Genomic DNA, 27,337 nt, shown 5'->3' on the forward strand with positions numbered 1-27,337 from the left:
CAAGGATCTCATACACCCGATTCTGTTTTTGCACGGGGGATGCGTACCGTGCAAAAAAAGTTTTCAGTTCAAAATTTCAAAAACCGTGCAAAAAAAACCTCGTTTCTCGACGTTTCATGCAAAAATAAGGTTTTGACCGAAAACAATTTATGGAAACTTTTTTTGCACGGCCGTGTAAAAAAATCCGTGCAAAAATAGAATCGTGTGTACTGCACTGACGTGTCAACGCTAAGGGTGGAGGGCGCCTGTCAAATAGAAGTAAAAAATATGATTCGCAAGATTACAGGTAATAAATGCAGAACGCTGTTGGCAATTTAATCATAAAATTCTGCTGAATTTCCAAAATGATTTTTTTCGACAAAATTGATAACGCCTTCACCATTGTTTGGTCGTAATTTTGTATGGTTGTTTACATTTTTGAACCAGCTACACGTTGGGGTAGCAATAAAGAGCCGCCAGTACCACCCTTGGTCAACGCTAAGTACCGCTCCATGTAGTCACCGTTATGATAGTACACACAGTCACACTACGGACGCAGCACATGCATACATTTGCATTGCAACTCGGATCTGCCAGTGTTACATGTGAGGGGAAAGACATTAACCTCTGTACCGGCAGCTTATTTTTTTACCTAAATAAATATTTAAATCACGATAACTTTTTTGTTTCTCGATATTTTTGCACCATTTTTTCACAAGATCTCAAAAAACTCTTCTAGTTCAAGAATCCGTGTCGATATTATTGGTGATCTAGTTTTGAAGTAATTCCTATTTTCCTTGGGGGACCGACATTATCCATATAAAATGTCATTGGCCATTTTGTTTTTGGTCAATTTATCAAAAAAAAAAATAAAATGTGCTATACAATGCTAGGTAATAAGAAGGTATTATGAAAAAATCATAGAAATGGGTCTAGTATTCTTGGAAAAATCTGAATATTACGATCTGAGGATTTTAAGAGTTTTCAAGATCTTTATTTGTCCAGAGTGGTACCAGAAAAATGTGCGCATAATGCATCATCGTGTTTAAAAGATAAATTTATTTATCGAAAAATACGATTTAAACGATTTTAGTATAAATTAATGGAAAGAGACTTCAAATGACCAAAATTTAATTATTTGAGCTTATTTTGAGATGGTTCGTTCTGACCCATCAAACGGAGAACGTGTTGCGATAATTTGAAGTTAAACAGAAAATTGTTTGTAAATAGAAATTATTTATTTCGCCTGATCGTCTCATGGACAGTTAACCTTGTCTCTAAACATATTTTTATTTATTAAGGCTTATTCTATCCCCTTCAAAAATATAAACAAAATTATCAGGAAAGTTGTGTCAAAGACAAATTAAAGACCGTCATGTCCCTTGCAAATGCCCAAAATTTTATGGCTCATAAGGTAATCTAGAATGCCGTGAAAAGTGTACTGCGATGTGTCAAACTTGGGTACCTTTTGCACTACCGAGGGACCAAATGCAGTACTAGAAGTGGTACCCAATCTGAGCCCGAGTGCGACGGACCTGGTTGCGTCCTAAACGTGCTACTTGAGTTCATTGCTCTATCTTCCTGACAAGCTATTTAAAATGAATTGAATGGGTGTAAACAACTTACAACGTTCATCATCATGATTCAATCAAAAGTTGTTATTTTTCAGAGAAATTGACAAGGTGCGTTTACCCCAACAGTGCATATTACCCTAAACACCCTTACAATTTTTTATCAAATGTGAATTTCTTTCATCCAAATCAATGTCGAACAATTGTGTGTATTTTATTTGAACAGTTTATTTTGCATCTCAATTTCTTTGTACCTCGTATATATAAATATCTTCTTGTCTTATCATCTAATGTAAGGAAATCTTGTCTTACAAATTATGTCGGATTATCTAACGTTCTCATAACTATACTTATGCAGTCTGTTAAATGTTCTCTCAATTTGTATAGCTATCATTTACACCTGCAATACCGTTCAGTCGCGCACACGCCGCCTGTAATACTTGAACCTTCGCCACAAAACTTACCGCCCGACCCAAACCTTATCGCTAATAAATTTGAACAGAAATAGTCGACCTATCGGCACTTTAAAACCAAATATTTACACTAGCAAGCTCGCATCGCATTCAGATCGTGCCCGTCGATCGCCGTGGCCGTGCAAAAGCCCATAAAAATTAGCCAAGGTACATATTTTCAGCCAACTTAAACACTTAAAATAAAGAAGATAAAAAAAACTAACCCCCTTAAAAGATAACGAGATAGCAACTCTCGCGCGCCGCAAAACCGAAGCGAATGCGTGCTTGAATATTTATGAACTCCCCGGAACGGGGAGTTGTTGTTCTCTAGGAGCGAGCATGCACCGGTCAAGCTCTAGCGCGCCGCCTTTCGGGGGAAATTATGCACCGCAATTCGGTCGCACCTACTCCTAAACGTTTGGGAACGGACAAGCAGACGTAACGCTGATGAAATGTCTAGCGACCACTCGATTAATAATAATTACAAGTTCGCTATATTACCCTCGTCACAACCATAGTTTTTCTTCGTGTTTGACGTTTCACACTAACGCCATCTGCAGATCTTGTTATACAAAACAGTAATTCGTGAATTTGGCCATGGATTTTAAGGAAACTTGTTCCAAGTGTTACGTCCGTTTGTCTGTGGCCTAGGTACTGTCTCACGCGAGTCATCAAACTGCACTGCCAGGTGGCATGATGACGACGAGTGGGTGTTGTGAGTAAATTATGATTAATTTATGAGTGTTTTTCAGTTTCAGTGCAGGCGGCTCATGTCCAGTCCTCCGAGCTGACCGAAGTAGGGATATCCGGACTTGGCTTCGGCGGCAGCAGCGGCCGCCGCAGAGTAAGCGTGGTGCGGATGGTGATGGTGGTGGTTCATGTTGTTCGAGAAGAATGAGCTGTGAATGAAAGAGAGGTGGAAAGGTTGATTAGAGGGGATGCCTTTTTGTCAGAAGGGAAAGTTTGTTTTCGACGCACTATGGGGTGTTTGGCAAATTCACCGGCCAGAAGTATTTTTTTCAAATTTTCTCAGATTTCGAAATATTGTTTTGCATATGACACATAATCAGTTATGGAATAGTAACGTTCTGATTTAACCCATATCCGCCCAGCGTCCTAAAAATAGGACAGAAGCCCCGAACGCCCAGCGTCCTATAAATAGGACAGTACTTGTAGTGCAAATATCTTGAAAATACAGAGGATTAGGAGAAAACTGTCTTCTGCAAAGTTGATCACAGGACTGCTGACTTCCACTTGGTAACTATTTTAATTCAGAATTAACTCACCAGGTGGCGCACATACGCCAAAAAATGTCGCATTTATAAGCAACATATGAAACAACTTTCCAGCGTACAAATATTTGCTTCGTTTATATCTCAGTCCAGCGATGAGATACAAAATTGATGTCTTCGACAAAGTTGAACAACTAAATAATAGCTATTCGCATAGAACCTTACAAATTCGGAAAACACTCCCAAGATGGCGCTAGTGAGCCAAAACTTTATTTGCTTATATCTTAGCCCAGTTATGAGATACAAAAATGGTGTCTTCGACAAAGTTGAACAACTAAATAATACCTATTCGCATAGAACCTTACAAATTCGGAAAAACACTCCCAAGATGGCGCTAGTGAGCCAAAATTTTATTTGCTTATATCTTAGCCCAGTTATGAGATACAAAAATGGTGTCTTCGACAAAGTTGAACAACTAAATAATACCTATTCGCATAGAATCTTATAAATACGGAAAACACTCCCAAGATGGCGCTAGTGGCCAAAACTTTATTTGCTTATATCTTAGCCCAGTTATGAGATACAAAAATGGTGTCTTCGACAAAGTTGAACAACTAAATTATACCTATTCGCATAGAACCTTACAAATTTGGAAAACACTCCCAAGATGACGCTAGCGAGCCAATGCTTTATTTGCTTATATCTTAGTTCAGTTATGAGATACAAAAATGGTGTTGAACAACTAAATAATACCTATTCGCATAGAACCTTATAAATTCGAAAAACACTCCCAAGATGGCGCTAGTGTGCCAAAACTTTATTTGCTTATATCTTAGTTCAGTTATGAGATACAAAATTGGTGTCTTCGATAAAGTTGATCAACTAAATGAGAACTATTCGCCTAAAACCTTATTTGTTCGGAAAACATTCTGTTACGTGAGAAATGTGTTGTGAACCCCTGTGCACTGTCATGTTTGTGTCTGTCATTCTTCGTGTGTTTTATGTATGCGCCATTGCTGTCGAAATATGAATATCAAAACAAAGATTATGAAAACAAGATGCAGCACGGGCGCGAAGGAACCTCCTTTTGTTCCTCTGTGTAAAACACCGAAGTTGTAAGTACTAATTAGACATTATTGTATATACTAAAACTAAACGACAAATATATTACAGCTTTACAGCATAGGCTAATAAAACTAAGTTCGCGTTTTATTACCTTGCTAAAAGGTCGGTGCCCAACGTTGGTGTTTTCAACACACTCAAAAGATGGCGCTAATGGTCGAACATTTTGATTGTTTGTATCTCAGTTCAGTGATGAGATACAACATTGGTGTCTTCGACAAATGTGTTCAACTGAATGAGATCTATTCGCCCGAAAACTTATTAGTTCAGAAAACATTCACTGGATTGCACTAGTGGGCAAATATTGTATTTGCTTGCATCTAAGTTTTGTTATGAGATACAAAATTGTTGTCTTCGACAATGTTGAACAACTAAATGATACTTAGTCACATAAAACCTTATAACACTCTCAAGATGGCGCTAGTGGGCAAAGATTGTATTTGCTAATATCTCAGTCAAGTGATTAGATACAAAGTTTGTGTCATGGACAATGTTGAACAACTTAATGAATCCTATTCGCCTAAAACCAAATTAGTTCGGAAAACACTCACAAGGTGGCGCTAATGGTCAAATATTTTATTTTTTTTTTATATCAGTCCAGCGATGAGACTGAAAAAAACCAAACTCTCTAAATTGGTATCTTCGACAAAAGTGTTCAACTAAATGGGATCTATTCGCCCAGAAACATAGTAGTTTGGGAAATTCTCCCAAGGTCGCGCTAGTAGACAAACATATTTGCTTTTATCTCAATCTAGAGATTGGATACGAAGTTAGTGTTTTTGACAAAGTTGGAGAACTGAATGAGACCTATTCGCCTGGAAACTTATTACTTCGGAAATCATCTAAATGGCACTACTGGGCACAAATTTTATTCGTTTATATATCAGTCCACTGATTAAATCCAAAGAAAACTATTCGCCTTAACCCTTTTAAGTTCGGAAGTTATTCTCATGATTGAAGTCCAGTGATGAAAAACTTGGTATCTTCGAAAACGATGATCAACTAAAGGAGATATTTTCGCAAAAAAAAAACATATTAGCTGGGAATTGTTGTTATGTGCGAAACATCAAGGAAACAACCAATAAGAAATTGGTCAGCCTAGATCAAAACAATGGATACTTACTATTGATCCGAGCAACAATCGCTTATTTCGGATGCAATGCTCCTTACATTTTTAGATGAATCTTGACACCATTTAGATCTTTTGATCTTTTGAAGGGAGTAAAGAACGAAAAAAACCGACAAATTGATTTATCCATCCATGAACTGAACTCCAAGGGTGAAGGGCGGCTGTCAAATGAGAGTAAAATTGAATAGCCGCCAACCTAAGTCCAGAACCAGTTTTATGACTTAAACGTGGAAAAGTAAAAATTATTTTTCGCAAAATTACAGGTAATAAATGCGCTTGAAAGATATTGTTTACAAGCAGTTACTTACTACGCGCTACGTTGTTGCCAATTTAATCAGAAAATTCTACCTCATTCCCAAAATGAATGTTTTCGAGAAAATTGATTACGCCTTCACCATTGTTTGGTCGTAGTTTTGTATGGTTGTTTACTTTTTAGAACCAGCGACACGTTGAGGTAGCAGTAAAGAGCCTTCTTTGCTGATCTCACTAAGACCAAAAAGAATTGTGACATTTGAGCGGGCACGTTTCAGTATGCTCCCCAGGTATTCTGGCCAGCTCTAGTGTCAAAAATCTTGGACCACGTGGATTTAGTTCTATCGGTGAATAAGACTACACTGGAAAAACATCTGTGGTAAAAATTACTATTTTAGCTGACTACGCCCATTCTTGAAACTACCATGGAATATCAGACCAATTTACTATGTTTACGGTACATCCCACCACATTACTGGTACATTTGACAGAAATAATTTACAACAATCTGATTTCGACAACAGACATGGTAAAATCAAGCGCATTTATGGTCTGCTGAAAATTGCCGGTGCGAGCGCTTAAGTTAACCCCCTAAAATTGTAGTTTTTACCGTACAATTTTTTGCGTGTATATGCATCAATGATGCAGTAACTTCAACCTTATAGCCGAATAATGTTGGCTTCAAGTATTCACATCTGTAAAGCATGTAATAGTTGGAGTCCAATATTTGACTGAAGAACTAACTTTTGATCAGCACTAATGAAATTCTGATATTGCAAATCTATATATTTCGATCGCTGTCAGATCCGAGCCACATATACTAATAACTTGACCCAGAAAAAAATATTTTGATAGTTATGTTTCTATTATCAGCTGGCAAGTTTTATATAATCTTTTTGAAGACTATTTTGAAACATCTGTAGGTTTTTTTCTAAATCAAAATATTTGATGTAAGATTTTATTTTGTTTTTGGTATAAATGGTATAAGTGTGCATAATTGTACATGTACATGTATGGAAATGTATGTATGTCTGTATCTTTCTTACGTGGTAGAGCAGAAAATTGAATTGAAGTCACTAAATGATTTGATTCTGGCATGAACCTTTCGCCTCTGAAATTTTTATTCTTTATGTTGCAATTTCTTTATCAGGGTACGTCCATAAATTACGTCACGCAAAGTTTTGCCATATTCATCCTCCTCAATTTTCCTCTGTTTCACACTGGTTGTATGCATTCCAATTTTTATACGGGTAGTCACGTTTCATTGTAACCCCCTCCTTCCAGTTCTGTACGTGGCGTAATTTATGAATTACCCCACACCAGCAGTTTTTTTCAACTTGTTTACATTGTAATGGGTCTAACTGCATGAAAATATATTTGATTAATCTCGAAAATAAACTTATAGAACAGCTAGATATGGACGACACACTTTTAAGAATTTTTTTGGATACCCACCATAGACTTGATTTTTTTTGGTGAAATAAGGTTTAATTTATGGGAATACGACTATGAATAACAAAAACCGAGCTGAATTCCAATTGTGAGATACCTTGGGCGTTAACGGGTTAAGTTCCTGACAGCTTCATATTTCTAACACTTTGTTTTGTATGGGAAATGTTTCTCACAAAATATTTGTCGTTCAAAAATAAAGGCTCGTTTCAATAAGCATTTTTTGTAGATATCAATGAAAATTTAAAATGTTCACAGCCTAACACGATTTTCTAATGGTTGGATAATTTCAACCGATGCTTCAAAGACACACAGATAAAAAATTATTTAAATTTCAATGTAGCGTAAACAGAAGAAGATAGGAAAAGTAAATCAAAATCATCTATTGTTATAGCATCACGTTTAATTTTCAACTTAAGATGTTTTACATAATCGTGTAAACTTAAAGTGTATTCGAATGAAAAATATGCGATTTGTCGTTGACATTTCAGTTCATTTTGATGTTTCAAATATGTGCATGAAAATAAACTGAAGTTTACAACATATTTTTAACTGGTGTATCTAATTAGGAATTTCATGAGTTGTCCAGATTTCGAATCAAAAAGTCCGAAATACAAGGCAAAAGTAAGGAACTGTTCGAAATAAGAATGATGAAAAATCAACACACCTCTTAATTTCTCCCGAATATTCCGGTGCATCAACAAATCGGAGTCCTGGAAGAATGTAACGGTGATATAATTCCTCTAACTAGTTCTCAAGCCAACTTGTGACAAACAAAAACCAATATATTTTTCATAGTGCTCTCCAGTGCACACCGGTCATTCTCTATGGCTATCCTGCATGTCTGTGCAAAATAAAAAAAAGAAATCGATGTTCCCATTTTGAAGTTCAGCTTTGTTCATGATAACAGTTCAGAAATTCAAAGGAAATTGAAGATATTTAAACGGCTTTTTTTGATCGTGATTATCAAATAGAATAAGATTTGAAGTGCTACTAAGTCGAAATCGAATTTTATTACCAGAGTAGGTGAAAGTAGTGTGTGAAATAATTTAAAATTAACGACATTTCACTGCTGTATTAAATGGAAGAAAATAGTGAAAAGTATAGCCACACCCTTTATTATTTTGTTCCTTAAAATTTGTGGAGCAGACCCAGAAAACAACTTTGCAAGAACTAAGAATATAACTCTTAAGCATATTTCAGTCAATAAACTATCGTTCAGCCACTAATGTTACTTTGGAAGCTCACGTTGAAAATCAAGCTAGCAGACCTAATTTCAAATGACTGTCTGAGTTATTGAAGACTCATCGTTCAGTAACTTATAACCAGAAGAAGATGCTTAACTTCAATATAAGTTAACACAGTAAGAATAAAGAGTGTTCACGATTATATAACCTAGGAAAACTTGTTCGGCTATTGCAGTACAATTTCTATGGCACCGGTCCTCCTCTGATGTAAAGAAATGCATACACGGACCTGTCACATGAAAAGGCCTGTGGCTTGTTTGTCGACTAACATGAACAAAAGTGTCATGGCTCACATTTCCGACAATTTTGAAAGCTCTGTCCCAATTTCAGTAGTTAATGCCAGAAGTACATGTTTACTCAATTCTTTATTATTTTTTGTTGGTTTACGGTAAAAAAAACATTTCTTCTCAGATTTTTTTCGTATCTTTTGGTTCAAACTCAAATTTTAGGTTTATTTTGTTTTCCGCGTTCTTTTCAAAATTTCAGATAGAAACAACCCCAGTGTTAAAAAGCTGAGCCCTTGTTGTGTTTTTGTCGACTAAGTGAACGTCATACGTGCCAAGGTTCAAAATTCGACCCATTTTTTAAATTAAATTTTAAATGTGGTACAGCGAAAGTGTACCAGTTATGACTAGAGTGGTTCCCTATTTGACCATAAGTGTTTTCTCGAAAATGATCACATTTTGAATATTCTTGATTGTTTTCACATCAAGATATATGTCATATTAAATTACTTAATGATTAAAAATTCGAAAATAAACAAAATAACACGTATGGCGAAATAGGGAACCATCATGTCCATAACTGGTACACTTAACCTAGCTGTTATTTTAAGCGTGAAAATTCGCTAAATTTTAGAACGGAACACGTTTTATCGTGTTATTGATTAAAAATCAGATTTTATCGAACATTTTAGAATCCTATTGTAGGCCTTGAGTTACTAAACAGCTTTTCCTAAGACGCCATATGTCTAATTTGACTGGCTGCTGATATATCTGCATAACAATAGTAAAATTTTCATGCCCACTACTGCCATCACCTAACTGGCTAATTCCGAATTAAACAAGGCACCAAAAAAAAGCACTCCACCTCCAGAACAACTTAACTGAAAATCCCAAGTTTCGAAATTATATGGATTTTGGGCATTCGGTAAACCGTATGTCACCCATAATTTATCGAAATGCCGTTCAAAACGTAATTCGCTACTAACTGGACATGAACAATGTGAAAAAGATTTCGAAATACTTTTGGCCAGCCTTAGATTATTCAAATATCCCATAGTGCGCCGGGGGATGTGATAATTGGTTGACACTTACCTATAGGCATCCCATTCGGTGGCGGCTTTGTTGTGGGTTGCATGTGACGAACGCCATTGCGACGAGGAGTTGTCGATGGATGTGTTGCCGGAGGTGTTGGATGCGTTGGCGTACGATGCGGTCGAAGCGTAGGACTGGGAGTTGTCCAACATGGGGAAGTAGTTGTAGTTGGAGGAGGATGCGGTGGACGAGTGCTGGGCCGAAGGGGAAGATGAAGCGTGGGCAGAGGCCGACGAAATTTGGTTATGAGCCGGGCTGATTGAAGTTGGGGGGCTTAGGGAAGCAGGTGGGCTCATGGTTGCGGACGTAGGATGGATCATAGTTTGGGCCAGTGGGTTGTAGGCCGTTTGCGATGCTGCGTGGATTGAGGTTTGATTTGTGGGTGGGTAGCAGGCTTGACTCCAGGATTGCATGCTTGATGGGAAGCCTGCTGAGCTGGTTGGAGCAGAGGCGGCAGCAACAGCCGCAGCGGAAGCAGCTGCCTGATGTTCGAACTGGGCAGGATACTGAGCGTTGAATGCAGCGAGCTGCTGAGAGTTCATGTGCTTGCGCAGACGAGCTCGGCGGTTTGAGAACCAAACTTGGACGCGAGCTTCCGTGAGTCGAGTCTTTTGAGCGAGTTCTTCCCGTGTGTAGACATCGGGGTACTGCGTTCTTGCGAACGCGATCTCCAAGGCTTCCAACTGTTCTCCATTGAAGGTGGTTCGGCAACGTCGTTGCTTTCTCTTGAGTTGGATGTTGGGTTCAGTATCGGTATCGCTTTCATCGTCGCATGAAGATCCTCCCAAAATTTCGTTTATCGAGTGATTGCCACGACGATCATCTTCCTGGCGGCCCGCACGGAACAGCCGGCTAATTGAGCTCACCGACGGCGCCGAATCTTTATCGCAGATTCCCTCCTTGATCAACCTCTCTCGGATCTCATAGCTAAAAATCTCCGGATTGGCCTTGCGCATCTCCTCGATCTTGTTCTCGATCTCCGGCGTGGAAACCCGTGGTTTGGATCCTCCGATAACTCCCGGACGGATCGACCCCGTCTCTTGGTAGCGGTTCAAAATCTTCGAAACGCACCCGTGCGAAACCCGTAGCTGCCGGGAGATGACACAGGGCCGCACTCCGGCCGCCGCCATTTCGACGATCTTAAGCCGAATGTGATTGGGCAAGGGGCGCCCGTTGATGAACACTCCTCCAAGCTGATTCACACGTCCCTGACCTGCAAGAAAGAAGCAAAAAAAGGTCGAGAATCTCATTAGGTGAAACCTGTTCACAAATTTGTACCCGTAGCGCGGGTGGTCGAGCGACTTCAAAGGCGGTCAACCGATCCGCACACTTAGAACCTGGGTATGAGCGTGCAAGGTGAGCTGGAGGAAATGAAAAATTGATCCATTTCTCTCTCTGTCTGTGTGTCGGGGCTTTTCGGGACGGGTTCGGCTTTTGTGCCGTGTCATTCTCCGGCGGGGTGTCACATTGTTGTGTCATCCGAATTGTGTCCGAGAACGACGGCGGCGGCGGTGCAGAACAAGTGTGGGACGGACGATTAGGATCTTGTAACGAGCCCGTTTCGGGTATTGTTCGGTTGTGCGTGTTTAAGAGCGCACAAATTGAGGCTAAAGTGACGCTAGGATTAGGTTCAATTGATCGTGGGTGATCGATCAATTGCGGAGGAATGCAACCGGTTTAATCAATTTCCTGTTGTGGGGGGTTTGGTGGATGAGGACGAGAATGAAGGAGGGACGGGGCGTGGTGATTCATATTGATTAAAACCTTGCGGCGACCGTCGGCTTGCGATCTTCGTCTTTGATCGCTCGCAAGCAAAGGGTACAATTTTCGTTTTCATCTCTTTCTGCGGTTCGTCCCAGCGAAGAAGTTCTTCTTCTGTGGCGTCCAGCAAGCAGAGGATTAAAATCTCTGACTGCTTTTTTGACACCACTGTTCGCACACCGGGACCGGTTTGGCGTCGGCCAGCGCTGCTTGCAGGGATGTCATTTGTCAACTCCCGCTCCAAATAAGGGAAGCGATTGCAACGTCCGAACTGTCACGTTCATTTGCGTAACGCAAGTTACGGCAGTTCCTGTGCGTGACTAATGTGTCATGGTAGGTAACTGACAACGTGCGAAGGTCAGACCTATCAATCATCCCGCTGAAGAAGCAGGGATGTCCCGGTGCGCGCGAGAGTACAAAGTAAGATCGACTGCTGGAACTTCGTCCAGACGTCGACCTTGGCTCCGTATTTGATCGCACTTCAATTAGGCGCGAATTGCAATTAATTATTCCGCCAATAATGGTGTCTGCGTCAGATGCGAGGTTGGGCGAAGCGAAACAAAATACCGAAACGATCATTAGGCTACTGTTCGGGGTCCCGTCTTGAGTCGGTTGGGCCCTCCTGGGGTTCATTTATCATTCGTCCGCGGAGGAATTCGTGCTTGCGAAGTGGGGTAGAGACCCACTCGCGCGCTACGGAACGGATGGTAGCTTAATTAGAATTTAATGGTTTTTAGCAAAGCACGCGGATCCTCGTCCCAGACCCGGGATGAGATGTATTCAAATTCCGATGAATTGTTGTTTCTTTTTTTTATAGTTTTGGGACGACTGGAAGCGTGAAAATGTTGCGCACCCGGAAGGTCACGATCGGTAGCCTGACAAGACAAGGCAGCAAAACAAAGACGCCGATTTGATACGAATGCTTTGCAGCGACGGCATATGTTTGCAGCGATCCTTGCAAGACTTTTCCGCAGAAGCAGTAAATTAGATTTGCTGCCCGACGTGTGTGATCTGCAATCCCCGAGGCGGATTACGATTTTGAATATTGTTATTTGCACTTTCGTGGTCGGTTCCCGCAGGAAATTGCTCAATTGGGGAAAATTTTCGGGCGATGAAGAAACCGGTTCTGGATGGGATGCAGTGGGTTCCAGGCTCGAAACTCGGTGGATGATGATGAATGTCGAGTCGATGGCATGTTTACACGTTGTATATTAAAATCTAATTATATGGTGCAGGTTTGCAACGCCTTTCTGCGGGCATGATCGTGGCCGGGATCGTCAAGTTCGACGCTTCGATCACCGTCGATCAATTCCGCAAGCAAGATCACGATGTTTGATTTCAATTTTTCCCTCACTTGTGCGCTATAATTAGACGCAGCTTTCGATCGTTACTTGAAGAGGTGTCCGTAGAGAGCCTTGCTTCGTCGAGTAATCAGCTGAGTGCCGATCCTCCAAACTGCTGCGAAGCATAAATTGAATTAGTGACCTATAAATCAGTCCTCGATCAATGAACATGGCAGCCCATTGCGTTGCGTGTGAGTGTGTGATGATCAAAGGTCCATAAATTTCTTGGAGAGATCCAGTCCTGCGCAGCGAACGTGTTGAAAAGATAAATGATCGCCATTGTGTGGAGTGGCGTAGACATGTGTTGCTGTCGGTGTCGTTGTCGGCATTCCACGAACAGCCATCTGGTCGATTTTGGCAATTTGATTAAATTTTGCTCGCTTGGTGCCCACCTTCGAGGTCCCAAACCCGGCCTAGGAGGCGATCGAGCGATCAATTGATTAAAATGTACGTCGTCGAGCCGAAACGTCCTGTAGATCCTGTAGACTTGGAGTGCGTCCCCGGCGGCGATACTTTATCATATAAATTGATCATTTAGTTTATAAATATATTAAACATCCATATAAATTATTACATTAGGAGGTTCCTCCGGGGACCTTGGCAAACCCAGCCGAAGCAGGACGTGCCCAGCTCGGCAAAGAAATTTCGACGCGATTTATTCTCACTGCCCTTTTGCGCTCAAAGATCACGATCCTCTCGAAGAGCTCCCTCGATGGGTTCGCAAAAGGCGTAATAAAATATTTCCAATACCATTACGATATCATTATCGGGCATCGCTGGCCCGGAACTGGGGGGGATCCCGTCGGAGGAATCCGCCGCAGAATGAGCGAGTGTCGAGTTATTGTTGAAAACAGGAATTACTGAAAATAAGATCAAAGGCAGTTTGCCGCCCTCGCTCACGCCGCAATAGAGTTCAGGTCGGCCGTGGTCGATCGGTCGGAAGGATCGCAACCGCGCGGCTCGGTGATGATACGGTGGGAGGTTCCCGCTGCTGGTCCCCTCCGGGTCATTGCCAGCCCGGGATCAGCGCTCAAATTTTGTAATAAAATATGTGCTCGCTTCCACCGCCACGTCACTCGCCCGCGATTGCGCTTCTTCCCTCTTCTTCTGTAGACCTTTTTGAAGGGCTTCGGTCGGGATCGTCGCATACGACTAGCGGAATATGGGCCCAAAGAGGACGAAGCAAAACATGCGCGCCAGCGTGTCTGGGAGTGCGCTTCTGGTGGTGATGCACTTTACGGGATGCAGCTAGCGGAACGGCGACGCACGGGTCAGGGCAAAAGGGAAGAAAGGTTCTGGAAAGCGAAGGTGATGAATCTCGAATTTTAATGAGTTTTGAGGTGGGGAACGTTTCGAACCGAATAGACACTTATTTACGGGAAGGCCCCTTTGATGGGACTGCGGATTTGACAGGATGATAATTGAGCTATTGTTGCGGGGAATGTATTCGAAGAATGCGTCGGAAATTTGTAGTCGTTGGTGGAGAGATGACGATTCGGAGAGAAGCTTTCAAAGGTTGGTAGAAATAGTTCATAAAGTTTCTTGCCGCTTCTCAGAATCTGACAGTCAACAATGAATTGAAGGAAGACTATCTATTGGAGAACTATTTTAGCTAAGATGTTGTTGAAGCACGTAGAATACTTTGTAACAACCTGTTTGACCAATACCCAAACGAGCGTTAACTGGCAATCCTTGAATCGTAAGAACGTCCTTTGTCCGTTCAAATGGCGTGAATCCTTTCAATCTTGTATTGCAGTTTTGCATATATTGAGCAAACGTCTAAAGAGCTGGGTTTCAAACAGATCACGTTTTCTATTTTCATCACGAATCTATTTTCTGTTCTATCGAATCGATTGAACATGAACTGTAGTAGTATGAGGTAGCAGCTTATGAAGAATCCAAATCAAATAATTCATGGCAATTAACTGATGAAAAGGTTAATTATTCTTTGCACACTTGAGTTACCCGCAAACACAGAAGTCTTCATAGAAGTCTACGTACTGAGGTGTCATTAGAATCTTCCTAGAAGTCTCACCAGTGATCACCACGGAAGCATGAAAATGGAGTCAAAACTTTCTTAAAGGCTCCTCAGGGTCTCCTCAGAAATCTTTCTAAATACACCCATCAGAGTTCTCCACAGAATCTTTCACAGGAGTCTCCAAGGAAGTCAACAAAGAATTATTTATAGCAGTTCTAAAGAAGTCTTGAAAGAAGTCCTATTATAGGCGTAGAAAACGTTTACTAAATTGGAAATTCCCTATCTATCTTCAAAATATTCTCCAAGGAAGCTCTACATAAGTTTTAATGGAATAGAAATCTTTTTATCCCTTATGAAGTTTCCATAGATCCACGAAAGTCTTTTTATTTGCCTCCTTCATTTGTTATTCACAGAAGTCATCTGAAAACCCCCTCAGAGGTTTCCTTAAAACTCTCGTTAAGGGTCTCTTCTAAAGTTCACTCAAATTTCAAGAAAGTTCTTTAAACCAGTTTTCACAGAAGCTGCAAAGAAGTCTTCACAAAGATAGCTGAAAAAGTATCCACGGAGATTACCACTGAATTCTTCACAGCAGTCTTCGCTAATCTCTCCAAGTTTTCACAGAACTCTTCAGAAAACTTCATACAAACCAACACAGAGCACTTGTGGAGCTCACAAAAGCCTCTTCAGAAGTCTAAAAAATCTGCTCAGAGGTTTCCTTAAAACTCTCATCAAAGGTCTCTTCTAAAGTTCACACAAATTTCCAGAAAATTATTTAAAACAGTCCCCACAGAAGCTACAGAAAAGTCTCCACAAAAATATCTAAAAAATTCTCAACGGATATTCCGGCAGAATTGTACACAGGAACTTCGCTAATTTCTCCTAGTTTCAACAGGTCTCTTCAGAAAACTTCCTGCAAATCTTCACAGATGTCTCCTTAAGTTTCCCTAAAACTCTCGTCAAAGGTCACTTCTAAAGTTCACTCGAATTTTTATAAAGTTTTTTAAAACAGTCTCCACAGAAACTGAAAAGAGGTCCCCACAAAGATATTCGAAAAAAATCTCCACGGAGATTTCTGCAGAATTCTACACAGCAATCTTTGCTAATATCTCCAAGTTTTCACAGAAATCTTCAGAAAACTTTACATAAATGGCCACAGATGTCTCCACAAGTGTTCCTAATCAGAGGTCTGAAAAATCTCCTCAGAGGTTTCCTTAAAACTATCGTCAAAAGTCTCTTCTAGAGTTCACTCAAACTCCTAGGAAATTCTTTAAAACAGTCTCCACAGAAGCTGCAAAGAAGTCTCCCAAAAAATATTTTAAAAAGTCTTTACGGAGATTCCCGCACGATTGTACACAGCAATCTTTGCTAATCTCTCCAAGTGTTCACAGAAATCTTCAGAGAATACCATATGAATTACCACAGATGTTCACAAAAGCCTCTTCAGAGGTCTGAAAAATCTCCTCAGAGGTTTCATCAAGAGTCTCGTCAAGGGTCTGTTCTGAAGTTTACACAAATTCTCTCTAATTACCTAAAAACATAAGCTGCAAAGAAGTCTCCACAAAGATATCCGAGCAGAAGAAAATAACTACTGAATAACAAATCGAGGTATTCCATACCAGATAATTTCCAATACTTACAACCTGAATGAGGTATGAAAGAGCCCTGCATGAGAGGTAAAATACCTCAAATAATACCTTCTGCATATTCTACAAATACAAAGCTGATAACTAGATCAGGTATTGTAATACCCAAAAAATACGTGATAGATTTTCATATAAAAGCGATTTTTTCAATAATAGTTCAATACCTCCAGCAGTCCTCAATAGCTATCGAATACCAAAATGAAGTATTTTTATTGTTTCAAACATGTTTTTTAAATACCATTATAATACTGAAATGAGGTATTGACAATACCTAATTACGGTATGATACCAAAATAAGGTATGCATAAGTGATTGCGAGTTATTCTTTCCTCCTCGGGTATCTGGAGAAGTCTCCACGGCAGTTCCCGCAGCATTCTACACAACAAGCTTCGCTAATTTCACCGAGTTTTCAGGGAACTCTACAGAAAACTTTCTACATGGCTCCACAGATATCTCGTAAAATTTTCTCTTCTAAAGTTTACACAAATGTCCAGAAAGTTCTTTAAAATACACAGAAGCTACAAAGAGGTCTCCATAAAAATATCTGAAAAAGTCTCCACGGTGATTCCCGCAGAATTCTACACAGAAAAATTCGTTAATCTTTCCTAGTTTCCATAGAACTCTTCAGAAAACTCCATTCAAGTCTCCACAAGTGATCACAAAAGCCTCTTCAGAGGTCTGAAAAATCTCCTCAGAGGTTTCCTTTAGAGTCTCGTCAAAGGGCTCTTCTAAAGTTCACACAAATTCCCTGGAAGTTCCTTAAAACGGTCTACACAGAGGCAGCAGAGAGGTCTCCACAAAAATATCTGAAAAAGTTTCCACGGAGATCTCCGCTGAATTGAACACAGCAATCTTCACTAATCTCGCCAAGCTTTGCAGAACTCTTGAGAAAACTACCTACAAGTCTCCACAAGTGTTCACAAACCTCTCTTCAGAGGCCTTCCAAATCTCCTCAAAGATTCCTTAAAACTATCCTAAAGCTGAAAAATTAAGGTTGAAAGTTGATCCAGAAGCTGAAAAAGCTTCCCGAAGCTGGAAAAGCTTCCTTCCAGAAGCTGGAAAAGCTTCCTTCCAGAAGCTGGTAAAGCTTTCTTTCAGAAGCTGGAAAATCTTCTGTGAGGAAAGCTCGAAAAGCATCCTTCTAGAAGCTGGAAAAGCTTCCTAAGAAAGCTGAAAAAGCTTCCTTTCCAGAAGCTGGAAAAACTTCCTTCCAGAAACTGGAAAAACTTCCTACCAGAAGCTGGAAAAGAATCCTTCCCAAAGCTGGAAAAGCTTCCTTCTCAAAGCTGAAAAGCTTCTTTTTCATAGCACGAAAAGCTTCCTCCCAGAAACTGGAAAAGTTTCCATCCAAAAGCTAGAAAAACTTCCTTCCTAAAGCTGGAAAAACTACCTCCCAGAAGCTGGAAAAACTTCCTTTCAGAAGCTGAAAAGCTTCTCTCCAGAAGTTGTAAAAGCTTCCTTCCAAAAGCTGGAAAAGCTTTCATCCAGAATCTGGAAAATCTTTCTTTCAGGAGCTGGAAAATCTTCCTTTTAGAAGCTAGAAAAGCTACTTTATAGAAGCAGTAAAAGCTTCCCTCCAGAAGCTGAAAAAGTTTTCTTTCAGAAGCTGGAGCAGCTTTCATCCAAAACCTGGAAAATCTTACTTCCAGAAGCTGGAACAACTTCTTTCCAGAAGCTGGAGAGCTTCCTTCCAGCAACTGAAAGATAGCTTTTATCCAGAAGCTGGAAAAGCTTTCATCCAGAAGCTAAAAAATCTTCCTCCAAGAAGTTTGAAAAGCTTCCTTATAGAAGCTGGAAAAGCTTCCTGCCAGAATCTGGAAGTTTCCTTTCAAAGCTGTTAAAGCTTCCTTCCACAAGCTTCCTTTACAAAGCTGTAAAAGTTTCCTTCCAGAAGTTGGAAAAGCTTTCACCCGGAAGCTTCTTATCAGCCTCCAGAGAAATCTCCACAAAAGTCTTCATAAGAATTTGTACAGAGTTATTCACAGAAGTCATTTAAAAATCTCCTTAGAGGCTTCCTTCACAGTCTCGTCAGAGATCTCTGCTGAAGATTACTTCAAGGATTTCGCAGAGACCTTCGCAGAAGGATTCTTAGAGATGTCTACAGAATGCGCTAAAAACGGTATATACACAAGTAAGTTGAACGTAAAAAGTAGCGTTGGTTCAAATTGTTATGGTAAAAGAACGCATCGGTTCAAATTTATAGTGCACAAATATAATTCTAATGAAAGTGAATGTAAAATAGGTTTTGTTGTAATTGAAAACTGTTTTTGATAATAATAACAAAAAAATAAAATAATGAAGCTCTACTGAGTTTTTAATGGAACTGAAATATTTATTTTTAAAAGCCCTGATCAGAGTTTTCTATAGGAGTTTCCATACATGGCAGAAGCCTTCACATAAGTCTTCACAAATGCCTACGCAGAGGTTTCTACAGAGTTATTCGCAGAAGTCAGCTTAAAAATCTCCTCAGAGGTATCCTTAATAGTCTCGTCAGAGGTCTCCGCTAAAGTTTACATTGAGGCCTCTTCACAAAGGACACCACAAATATCTTCACAGAGATCTCCATAGAAGCCTAATCTGAATTCTCTTCAGAGGTCTTCACAGAGGTATTCACAGAAGGATTCTTAGAGGTATCTAAAGAATGCGATTAAAACGGTATATTCACAAGTCAACAGAGCGTAAAAAGTAGCGTTGGATCAAGTTTGGATGGTAAAAAAAGCATCAAAGCAAATTTAGAGTGTAGACATCGAATCCTAATGAAAGTGAACGTAAAGTGAATGTTTTTGATAGTTATCGTGAATAAATCAGCAAACAAACAACAGATTTCCAATTGCTTCTAATACATTCCAATATTGAAAACAAAAATCTCCAAAAGGTTCTTAAAAATTGTCTCCACAGAGGCTACAAAGGGGTCTCCACCAAGGGGGTATTTGAAAATTAGGGTGCGGCTTATTGTTCAAAAGTTCTCAAAACCAAAAATTCGTGTGCTCTTCTAAATTCAAATCACTTGAAACGAGAAATCTCAAAATTTGAGCTAAAAATATTCTCATTTAGAGGTGGCGCAAGCGACTTGAAGGCCCAAGCAACCAAAAGTTCGGATAAAAGGGCATGTTTTGGCTTAATCAGCTCCTTTTTTAAGTAGTTAACCGAACTTTACAGTTTACATAAAGTTCGTTTAAGTTAGATTGTTACCTTCAAGTACAAAAGAAGTCCAGTTCAAACTTGTTCTGAACTTTCAAGTTTTTGATGAGTTCATAAATTACTTCTCTGAGAATGAAGTTCATTGAATATCCATGGTGTTCTCTTAATCAGCAAAAAAGTTTCACTGAAACTAGATTTGTACCAAAAGTGAACTCTGGAGTTCACTGCTTAAGTACAATCCGAACTATTGGTTGTTTGGGGGTGAATTTTCGAGTTATTAAAAATGACATTCAGTGAAGTATATTATTTATTAATAAATTTAGAAAGTTTTGGCATCATTTTCTTCAAAATTGAATTTATTCAAACTTTCCAGAACGTCAAGTTTATCTGAAACCAAAACTAGTCTTGATTAAAAGTAGTTTCCTTCAATTGTTTCCTCATTTTACTAAAAAATTCATCTCTGTTTGACCATAACTTCATAAATATTCAATCGTTTCAAAATCTTTTACATGCTTCGAAGGTAATTTAGATCTTTTCAAACTGTGAGTGCTACATTTGACTTAAAACTGGTTTTGACAAAGTTATTTAACAAAGACTACACAAAAAACGTGATTTTTGACCGAAAAATTCCAATTTTTCCTAGTAAAATGTTATCTCTAAAGCAGAAACTAGTTTTCTCAATTGTTTAACTTTTAGAAAGATCTTTCCAACAATTTTTCAAATAATTTTGTAACACAAAATTTGTTTTCTTGTGTTTAAAAATATATGCACTTTTAAGTACGTTTTTTTTAACAAGATGCTCTATAAACTTTAGTTTTATAGTCAAAATGTAATATCCGGCGAAAAAAAATGAGAAATTGATTGTTTCATTGAAAATTTTAACTTAATCATAACATTTTTTTTTGCTTAATTTGTTGTATACACAGTTTGAAAACAACTAATTGAGCTTAGTTTGCAAAAATATTTAGAATCGGTTTAGTTATGATCAAGCCAAGATGATTTGAGCAAAAATGTGAAGAAAACCACTTTTAACTAATAGTTGACAAACTGCATGGTCTCAAAACAATACATTAAATTGATTTTGAAGAGAACGGTGGCAAAAGTTTCAAAATTTGTCAGAAAATAACAAAGTTATGGTGACTTCACTAACTTAAATCTCAAAAATGGAACGGAATCCAGCAGATTCACATTCGAAATTAAGTAAAATTTTATTTAACGCGGTATTTATCATTAAACCATATTCAATAACATGAGAAAAATTAGAGATAGGGAAAGTTTTACTTAAAATTTCGATTCAATAGTCAAACACTAATAAATCAAAATCATATTAGTTTATTTTTTTTTTAATTGTAATAAAGTCAGTCTTAAGTCCCACTTAATGAAAACGATTGTTACAAAAAATGGGATTACGCACTTTATTATCCTAGTCCATTCGACTAACTTAGGATATCGAAAGTTATAGTTTATAAAAAGTAGACCTAATTTAACAAGAATTTGCAATGATGTTTTCTTCCAGTGTATTTTTGACATTTTTTCCCATACAAAGTTCAAGCCAAAATAGATGCTTACCGTGAACAAATTGAGGAAAGCTTCAGGCAGATGTGCCAGGCAAAGTTTTTGGAAAATTTTCGTAATGTTATGTATAATATCCATCCAATGCCTTAATAAAAATTCAAATGGTTACTTCTTCATTTTTTCAGTTGGGTACGCTTGAAAAATCTTAGCGATAAGTTTGAAATACTGAAATAATTGAAGGCTTCAATTTTGAACCAAAACCTTGTCTGTAAACTACACCCTTACATCCATCCAATCCACCCAATTTCCGAAATGCAATCGAGCGTAAGAATTTCGCATTTCCAGTCCAGATTTCACGCAAACTCCTCATCCGCAAATCCCTCCAAACCTCTAATAAGCTTATCTTAATCCCCGATCTACAAGCAGCCCAACACCCGATAGGATCTTTGTCTCCCGCCATACGATCCCACTGTTGCGAGCAACACACAATCATCCGACCCCGAGAAAAAAAGGCCAATTTAATCCTCTTTCCCAGCTTTCAAGCACTTCTTCTCCGCTCCACAAAGCAAGTCCATTTCCCGAATCACGAACAATAACCAAACAATAACATATTTACAATCATTAATCTTGTTAGCCCCTTGTCGAGCGCGAGCGATCCTCCGTCGAACGGTCGGCTCGGTCCCTTTGATATCCATCCCTGTTACCTTATGTTACAATTGCCTCGCATCCTCACCGCAGCCACCTCGCACTGCTCTCCGAGCAGTTCAAGAAAATTATTCAAGATCAGGACCAACTTTCCCCGCCGGCCCTGTCGGAATCAAAATCCAACGCCCCTTCTTTTCCCTAATGAAAAACCAGATCCTTGCTCACCGTCTGTTACCGTTGCAAGGATCGAACTTTCTCACCTCCACCACGTTACTGCCGCCTTTACCGCCGGGATCACTATGATTTATGATCCGGCAGAAGCGATAAATGATCGACACCCCGATGGGCTGCGATCTTCCAACATATGGCTCCGCTAGCTAGATTCTACACCGCGAGCGACCAACTGTTGTTGCGCCCATGAGAAACAAAAACCCGCCGCCCGACGGTTCGCCGCCTTTATCTTTTCTATATTGATTGAACGATCGTGACTCTTTAGAAATACGGTGCTTCGCACCGCTGACTTACCTTGGAACGGGTATCCGGAGAAGATCGGCGACATGTTCAAACTCGCCACTGCCATTTTGTCGTGGAGTCCACTGATTAGCGCCAACTTGATCACGTCCTTAGAATTTCACTTGAAACAAGCTATCAGTTCCTCCAAAAAATCCGTATCACTTAAAACAACTCGACAATTTCCGGTCAACAGTCCCAAAGCAAACACACTTCTTGCTGCCTGAATTGCCAACAAACACCGATCCTCTCAAAACAATCCAAAATAAACATTCACTTGACTTGCAACGATCACTTTTCCGCTTCTGTTTGCACTCTCCCACTCCTCTTCAGGGCTTTCCGAAGGCAATCTCAATTCCACAAGAACAAAAAAACTTCAACGAAAACAGTTTTACCTAAGAAGAGAGCGAGATGTTTCTCCTTGAGAAGCTAGCACCTTACTGACTGCCCCAGTCACACGCTCGGCAGGTTCTTTGCCCAACCAAACCGGCGGCATCGCCGTCGTCCTCTTCATCGTTCCATTGTTTCCCTGTTCGCCATTCCACCATTCTCGGCATGGATCTCCCAAGCATTCTTGTGTGTGTTTGGTAAGCCACGCCCATCCGTTTCTCGCATTCCGTTTCGTTCGACTCTTCGCCCGGGTCGTCCATTGAGAGAATCGACCAAGTCGATCATCGACTGAGCTGCTCGCGCAATCGGAGCTCGTTGCTGATTGGTTCGATCCGTTGCACCAATACAGCGATACTCGTCACAAGAAGCATTGCAAGCATCCGCTGCATCCAAGTCAACTTTATTAATGCATGTGTCACCTAAGCTCGAACCTCGGACGCACGGGCGACAAATCTCCCAATGATGATCGATGCTTCTTATCACAGAAGACTCTCTTCTCTCGCTGGCAGGCGGCAAACTCGCTTTGATCTTGTCGCCTTGAAGGTGGTCGGCTCTCGGGTTGCCACCACGCGATTGTGGTGATCGATATATTATAACGACCGATTCCGAGCCCGAGCGATTTAAGGGAAGTTTATGGCGCTGAATAACGCGGCAGAAAAAAGGGACACAAGACCCGTGAAAAGCTGGAATGCTCGGGTGGAAATTGCGGCGGCTTCGTTGGCGGTAACTTCAGAGCCCGCTATTTGTTGGGTGACAAATGGTCCACGGCGGCTTAGAAACTGGAACCGGGCACATTGTCGTAAAAATTGTTTGATGGTGATTGTTTTGTGTATGGTTTTTTTTTTGGTTCATGTTCGAGTCGATGGTTTCAAATTGAATGAGAGTTCCAGCGTGCAATGGGGACTGGTTTACGATCTTGGGTGGTGTAAAAATAGGGGTGATTTAGAGCGATAATTGATTCAGAGAGGAAATGAGATCAATGTGTTCATTCAAAGTAGCAGTGATGTGCTATGTAGTAGTTGTAGTGGCAGTAGCGGTTTTGTGTGAACCTAAAAATGTTTAAGCAGATTTGCCATAGAGGAACCAAGTTTATCTCAAGAAACTCACAATCTTTGAGACATTCAAATCATTGCCACATCCTCTAATCCTGACTTCAAAGAAAGTATACCATTGCATTATGATAAATCTAATTTCGACCCGAGCAATCAGTTTCAATTTCTGCACTCACTTGCATAGATAACTGTCTAAGTTGCAGCTTCAATATTTAAATAATTCACACTATGACACAAATTCTAAGAACCTTATGAAACATTCAGATTTACTGTAAAATGGTCATGGAAACGATGCGAATAACCAGATTCATTTCGTTCATTCATTTGATCAATTCTTCGAAAATGTTATGTCCGAAGTTCATAAACAGTTTTCTCATGCATACGCACTATACCTCCGTAAAATTTTATCATAAATTTGTTAGAAATTGAAACTGAAGCCTGAACTGTGATGACTGCATCAGATGTTATGAAGACAAAAAGCCCTGGAGTCATGCAACAACAGATGAAGAGAACATTAATTGAGTTTTTTTTCTACGAGTAGTGTGAGGTGAGAATATGAGATAGACTCGTATAGCGAGGTGACAATTACCGACTTGATTGGAGTGAATCTCCATTTGATTTTCACGGCGAATCACTTCACTCGAATCGAGAATTATCACCTCACATTACAAGACCGAATATCATCACCTCACGCCTTTGAGACATGACCTGTGCCACAATGTTACGCCAACTAACTCGGTCCATGACTGCTATCCTCCAATTTCTCGATCGCCCCACACTTCCAAGATCCTGCTCCACTTGGTCAAACCACCTAGCTCGTTGCGCTCCCCTTCGTCTTGTATCGGCCGGATTTGAGTTGAACACCATTTTTGCGGGATTGTTGTCCGGCATTCTCACAACGTGTCCCACCCATCGTACCCTTCCAGCTTTGGCGACTTTCTGCATACTGGGTTCACCGTAGAGTTGCGCAAGCTCGTGGTTCATTCTTCTCCTCCATACGCCGTTCTCACATACTCCGCCGAAGACCGTCCTAAGCACACGTCGTTCAAAAACTCCTAGCGCTTGCAGGTCCTCTTCGAGCATTGTCCACGTCTCATGCCCGTAGAGGACTACCGGTCTTATCAGCGTCTTGTACATGGTACACTTAGTACGGAAGTGAAGTTTACCAGACCGCAAGGTCTTGTGGAGTCCGTAGTAAGCACGACTTCCGGCAATGATACGTCTTCGAATTTCTCTGCTGCAGTTGTTATCCGACGTTATCAATGATCCGAGGTAGACAAATTCGTCCACCACCTCGAACTTATCTCCGTCGATCATCACGCGTCTGCCAATGCGAGCTCTATCGCGCTCGATTCCTCCAGCTAGCAGATATTTCGATATTTCGTCTTCGACGTATTTACCTTCAATCCAACCCGATCGTCAGCAAAGCAGATGAACCGGCTGGATTTATTGAAGATCGTGCCCCGCATGTTGAAGCCCGTCCGTTTCATAACACCTTCTAGCGCAATATTGAACAGGAGGCAGGAAAGACCATCGCCTTGTCAAAGTCCTTTGCGTGTTTCAAACGGGTCCGATAATGCTCTCGATATCTTCACATAGCACTGTACACTATCCATCGTTGCTTTGATCAGTCAGTTTCCCAGGAAAAACATTCTCGTCCATAATCTTCCATAGCTCTTCGCGGTCGATGGTATCTTAGGCCGCTTTGAAATCGATGAAGAGGTGGTGCGTAGAGACTTGATATTCGCGACACTTTTGGAGGATCTGCCGCAACATAAAGATTTGGTCTGTCGTCGATCGCCCGTCCACAAAACCGGCTTGATAACTTCTCACAAATCTACTTGCCAATGGTGATAGACGGCGATTGATGATCTGGGAAAGCACTTTATAAGCTGCGTTAAGAATGGTGATCGCTCGATAGTTCTCATATTCCAAATTGTCACCCTTTTTGTATATTGCGTATATTATTCCATCCTTCCACTCCTCCGGTAGCTGTTCGGTACCCCAGATCCGGGCTATCAATCGGTGCAGACGAGTGGCCAACCTGTCCGGGCCCATTTGAATAAGTTCAGATCCAATACCATCTTTTCCAGCTGCTTTGTTGTACTTGAGCTGTTTGATAGCATCCTTAACTTCGCCTATTGTGGGAGTTGGCACGTCTCCCTCATCCGCCGTACTGATGAAGCCATTCCTCCTGCTGTCCTGATCTTCCTCCTCTGCGCCGTTTAGGATGTTCACGTAGTGCTGCTTCCACCTTTCAATAACCTCACGTTCGTCCGTCAAGATACCTCCATCCTTATCCCGGCACATTTCGGCTCGCGGTACAAAGCCTTTGCGGGATGCATCGAGTTTACTTGTAGAACTTACGTGTTTGTTGAGAATGAGATTAGAGTCGGAATGAGAGAAATTCAACATAGTTGTGTTATTTTTTCCTTATTTAAGATGAGATCTATTTACCTCCCAGATAGCCGTAGCGGTAAACGCGCAGCTATTCAGCATGACCATGCTGAGGGTCGTGGGTTCGAATCCCATTGGTCGAGGATTTTTTCGTAAAGGAAATTTTCTCGATTCCCAGGGCATAGAAGTATCTTCGTACCTGCCACACGATAAACACATGCAAAAATGGTCAATCGGCAAAGAAAGCTCTCAATTAATAACTGTGGAAGTGCTCATAAGAACACTAATCTGAGAAGCAAGCTTTGTCCCAGTTTGGGACGTAACGCCAGATAGAAGAAGAAGATATATTTACCTCAATTAGCTTCTTCTCAAAAATCGATGTTAACATTGTGTATAGGTGAATAGAATTTACTGTTAAAAAATAGTGTATTATTTATTCTTATAGAATACACTCATTCTTAAAACAAACTAGTGATAACAATTTTATCGAATTTTGGCAACTAGTATAATTTTTATTCTTAAAAAACTTGCTTATTCTTTTATTGAATACGTACAAATGAATTGATTTTTTTATTTGCTTTTTAACATAAATATCTTCACCAGGGTGTCCAGAAAGTTTTTAATACATACTTTTGAATAGTCTTCTATACATTGATTTTTTGTGTTTGTTGGAAATGCATACAGTTTTATCGTTCAAACACTAAATAGTTAAAACAATACAAGCATCAACTGAATGTTTTATTTCAAAGCACAACCCTCCCATCTCTTTTTGAATGTTTGACTTAAACTTGATGAGATTTTGCGAAATTGGTAAGAGACCAAATCTTAAGCAATTCCGACAAGTTTAAAGTATTTTCAAGTTGATTTTTTTATTGTCACTTTCAAGACCAGCCAAAAATTGCGGTACCATTATGACAACATTTGATAAGAGTATTTTGCAATGTTTTAACTGTTCAAACCATTGTTGAATATTTTTATTTGACGTTACATTTAATCGATTTTTGTATCGTTTTGTCATATATCATCGCATTTTTTTTTCTTTTCGACGGGTTGTCGTGTTCGACGTGTTATGCTTTGGACGTTTTGGCATTCGACATTTTGTCTTTAGACGTTTTGTCCTCAACCCCCCCTGTTAGAGCAGTTCTGCGCAACCTTTTTGGATATTTTTCTACGTAAATGATTGATGTGTTCGCATGGGTGACCAGCCATTTGG

General features: G+C 40.1%; 1 protein-coding gene across 1 annotated transcript; it reads right to left on the reverse strand.

Moving 5' to 3' along the window:
* Nucleotides 1–1,762: 1,762 nt before the first annotated feature.
* LOC110678735 (protein gooseberry) lies at nt 1,763–23,452 on the reverse strand. Its single transcript, XM_021852006.1, has 3 exons — nt 22,301–23,452; nt 9,750–10,962; nt 1,763–2,901 (listed from the first exon to the last, which is right to left on the reverse strand). The coding sequence occupies exons 1-3, from the start codon at nt 22,353–22,355 to the stop codon at nt 2,757–2,759; spliced, it is 1,413 nt and encodes a 470-aa protein (XP_021707698.1). The 5' UTR covers nt 22,356–23,452; the 3' UTR covers nt 1,763–2,756.
* Nucleotides 23,453–27,337: the final 3,885 nt, after the last annotated feature.

This window comes from Aedes aegypti, chromosome 3, assembly GCF_002204515.2.
Source record: "Aedes aegypti strain LVP_AGWG chromosome 3, AaegL5.0 Primary Assembly, whole genome shotgun sequence".
NCBI lineage: Eukaryota > Metazoa > Arthropoda > Insecta > Diptera > Culicidae > Aedes > Aedes aegypti.

Bases quoted from the DNA above. Each gene is read 5' to 3' on its own strand.
- LOC110678735 (XM_021852006.1), bottom strand. From the start codon at position 22,355: ATGGCAGTGGCGAGTTTGAACATGTCGCCGATCTTCTCCGGATACCCG. The intron at 10,963-22,300 runs GTAAGTCAGCGG...TCTTTCTTGCAG, and splicing joins CTCCGGATACCCGTTCCAAG to GTCAGGGACGTGTGAATCAG. The intron at 2,902-9,749 runs GTAAGTGTCAAC...TTTCATTCACAG, and splicing joins ACCGAATGGGATGCCTATAG to CTCATTCTTCTCGAACAACA.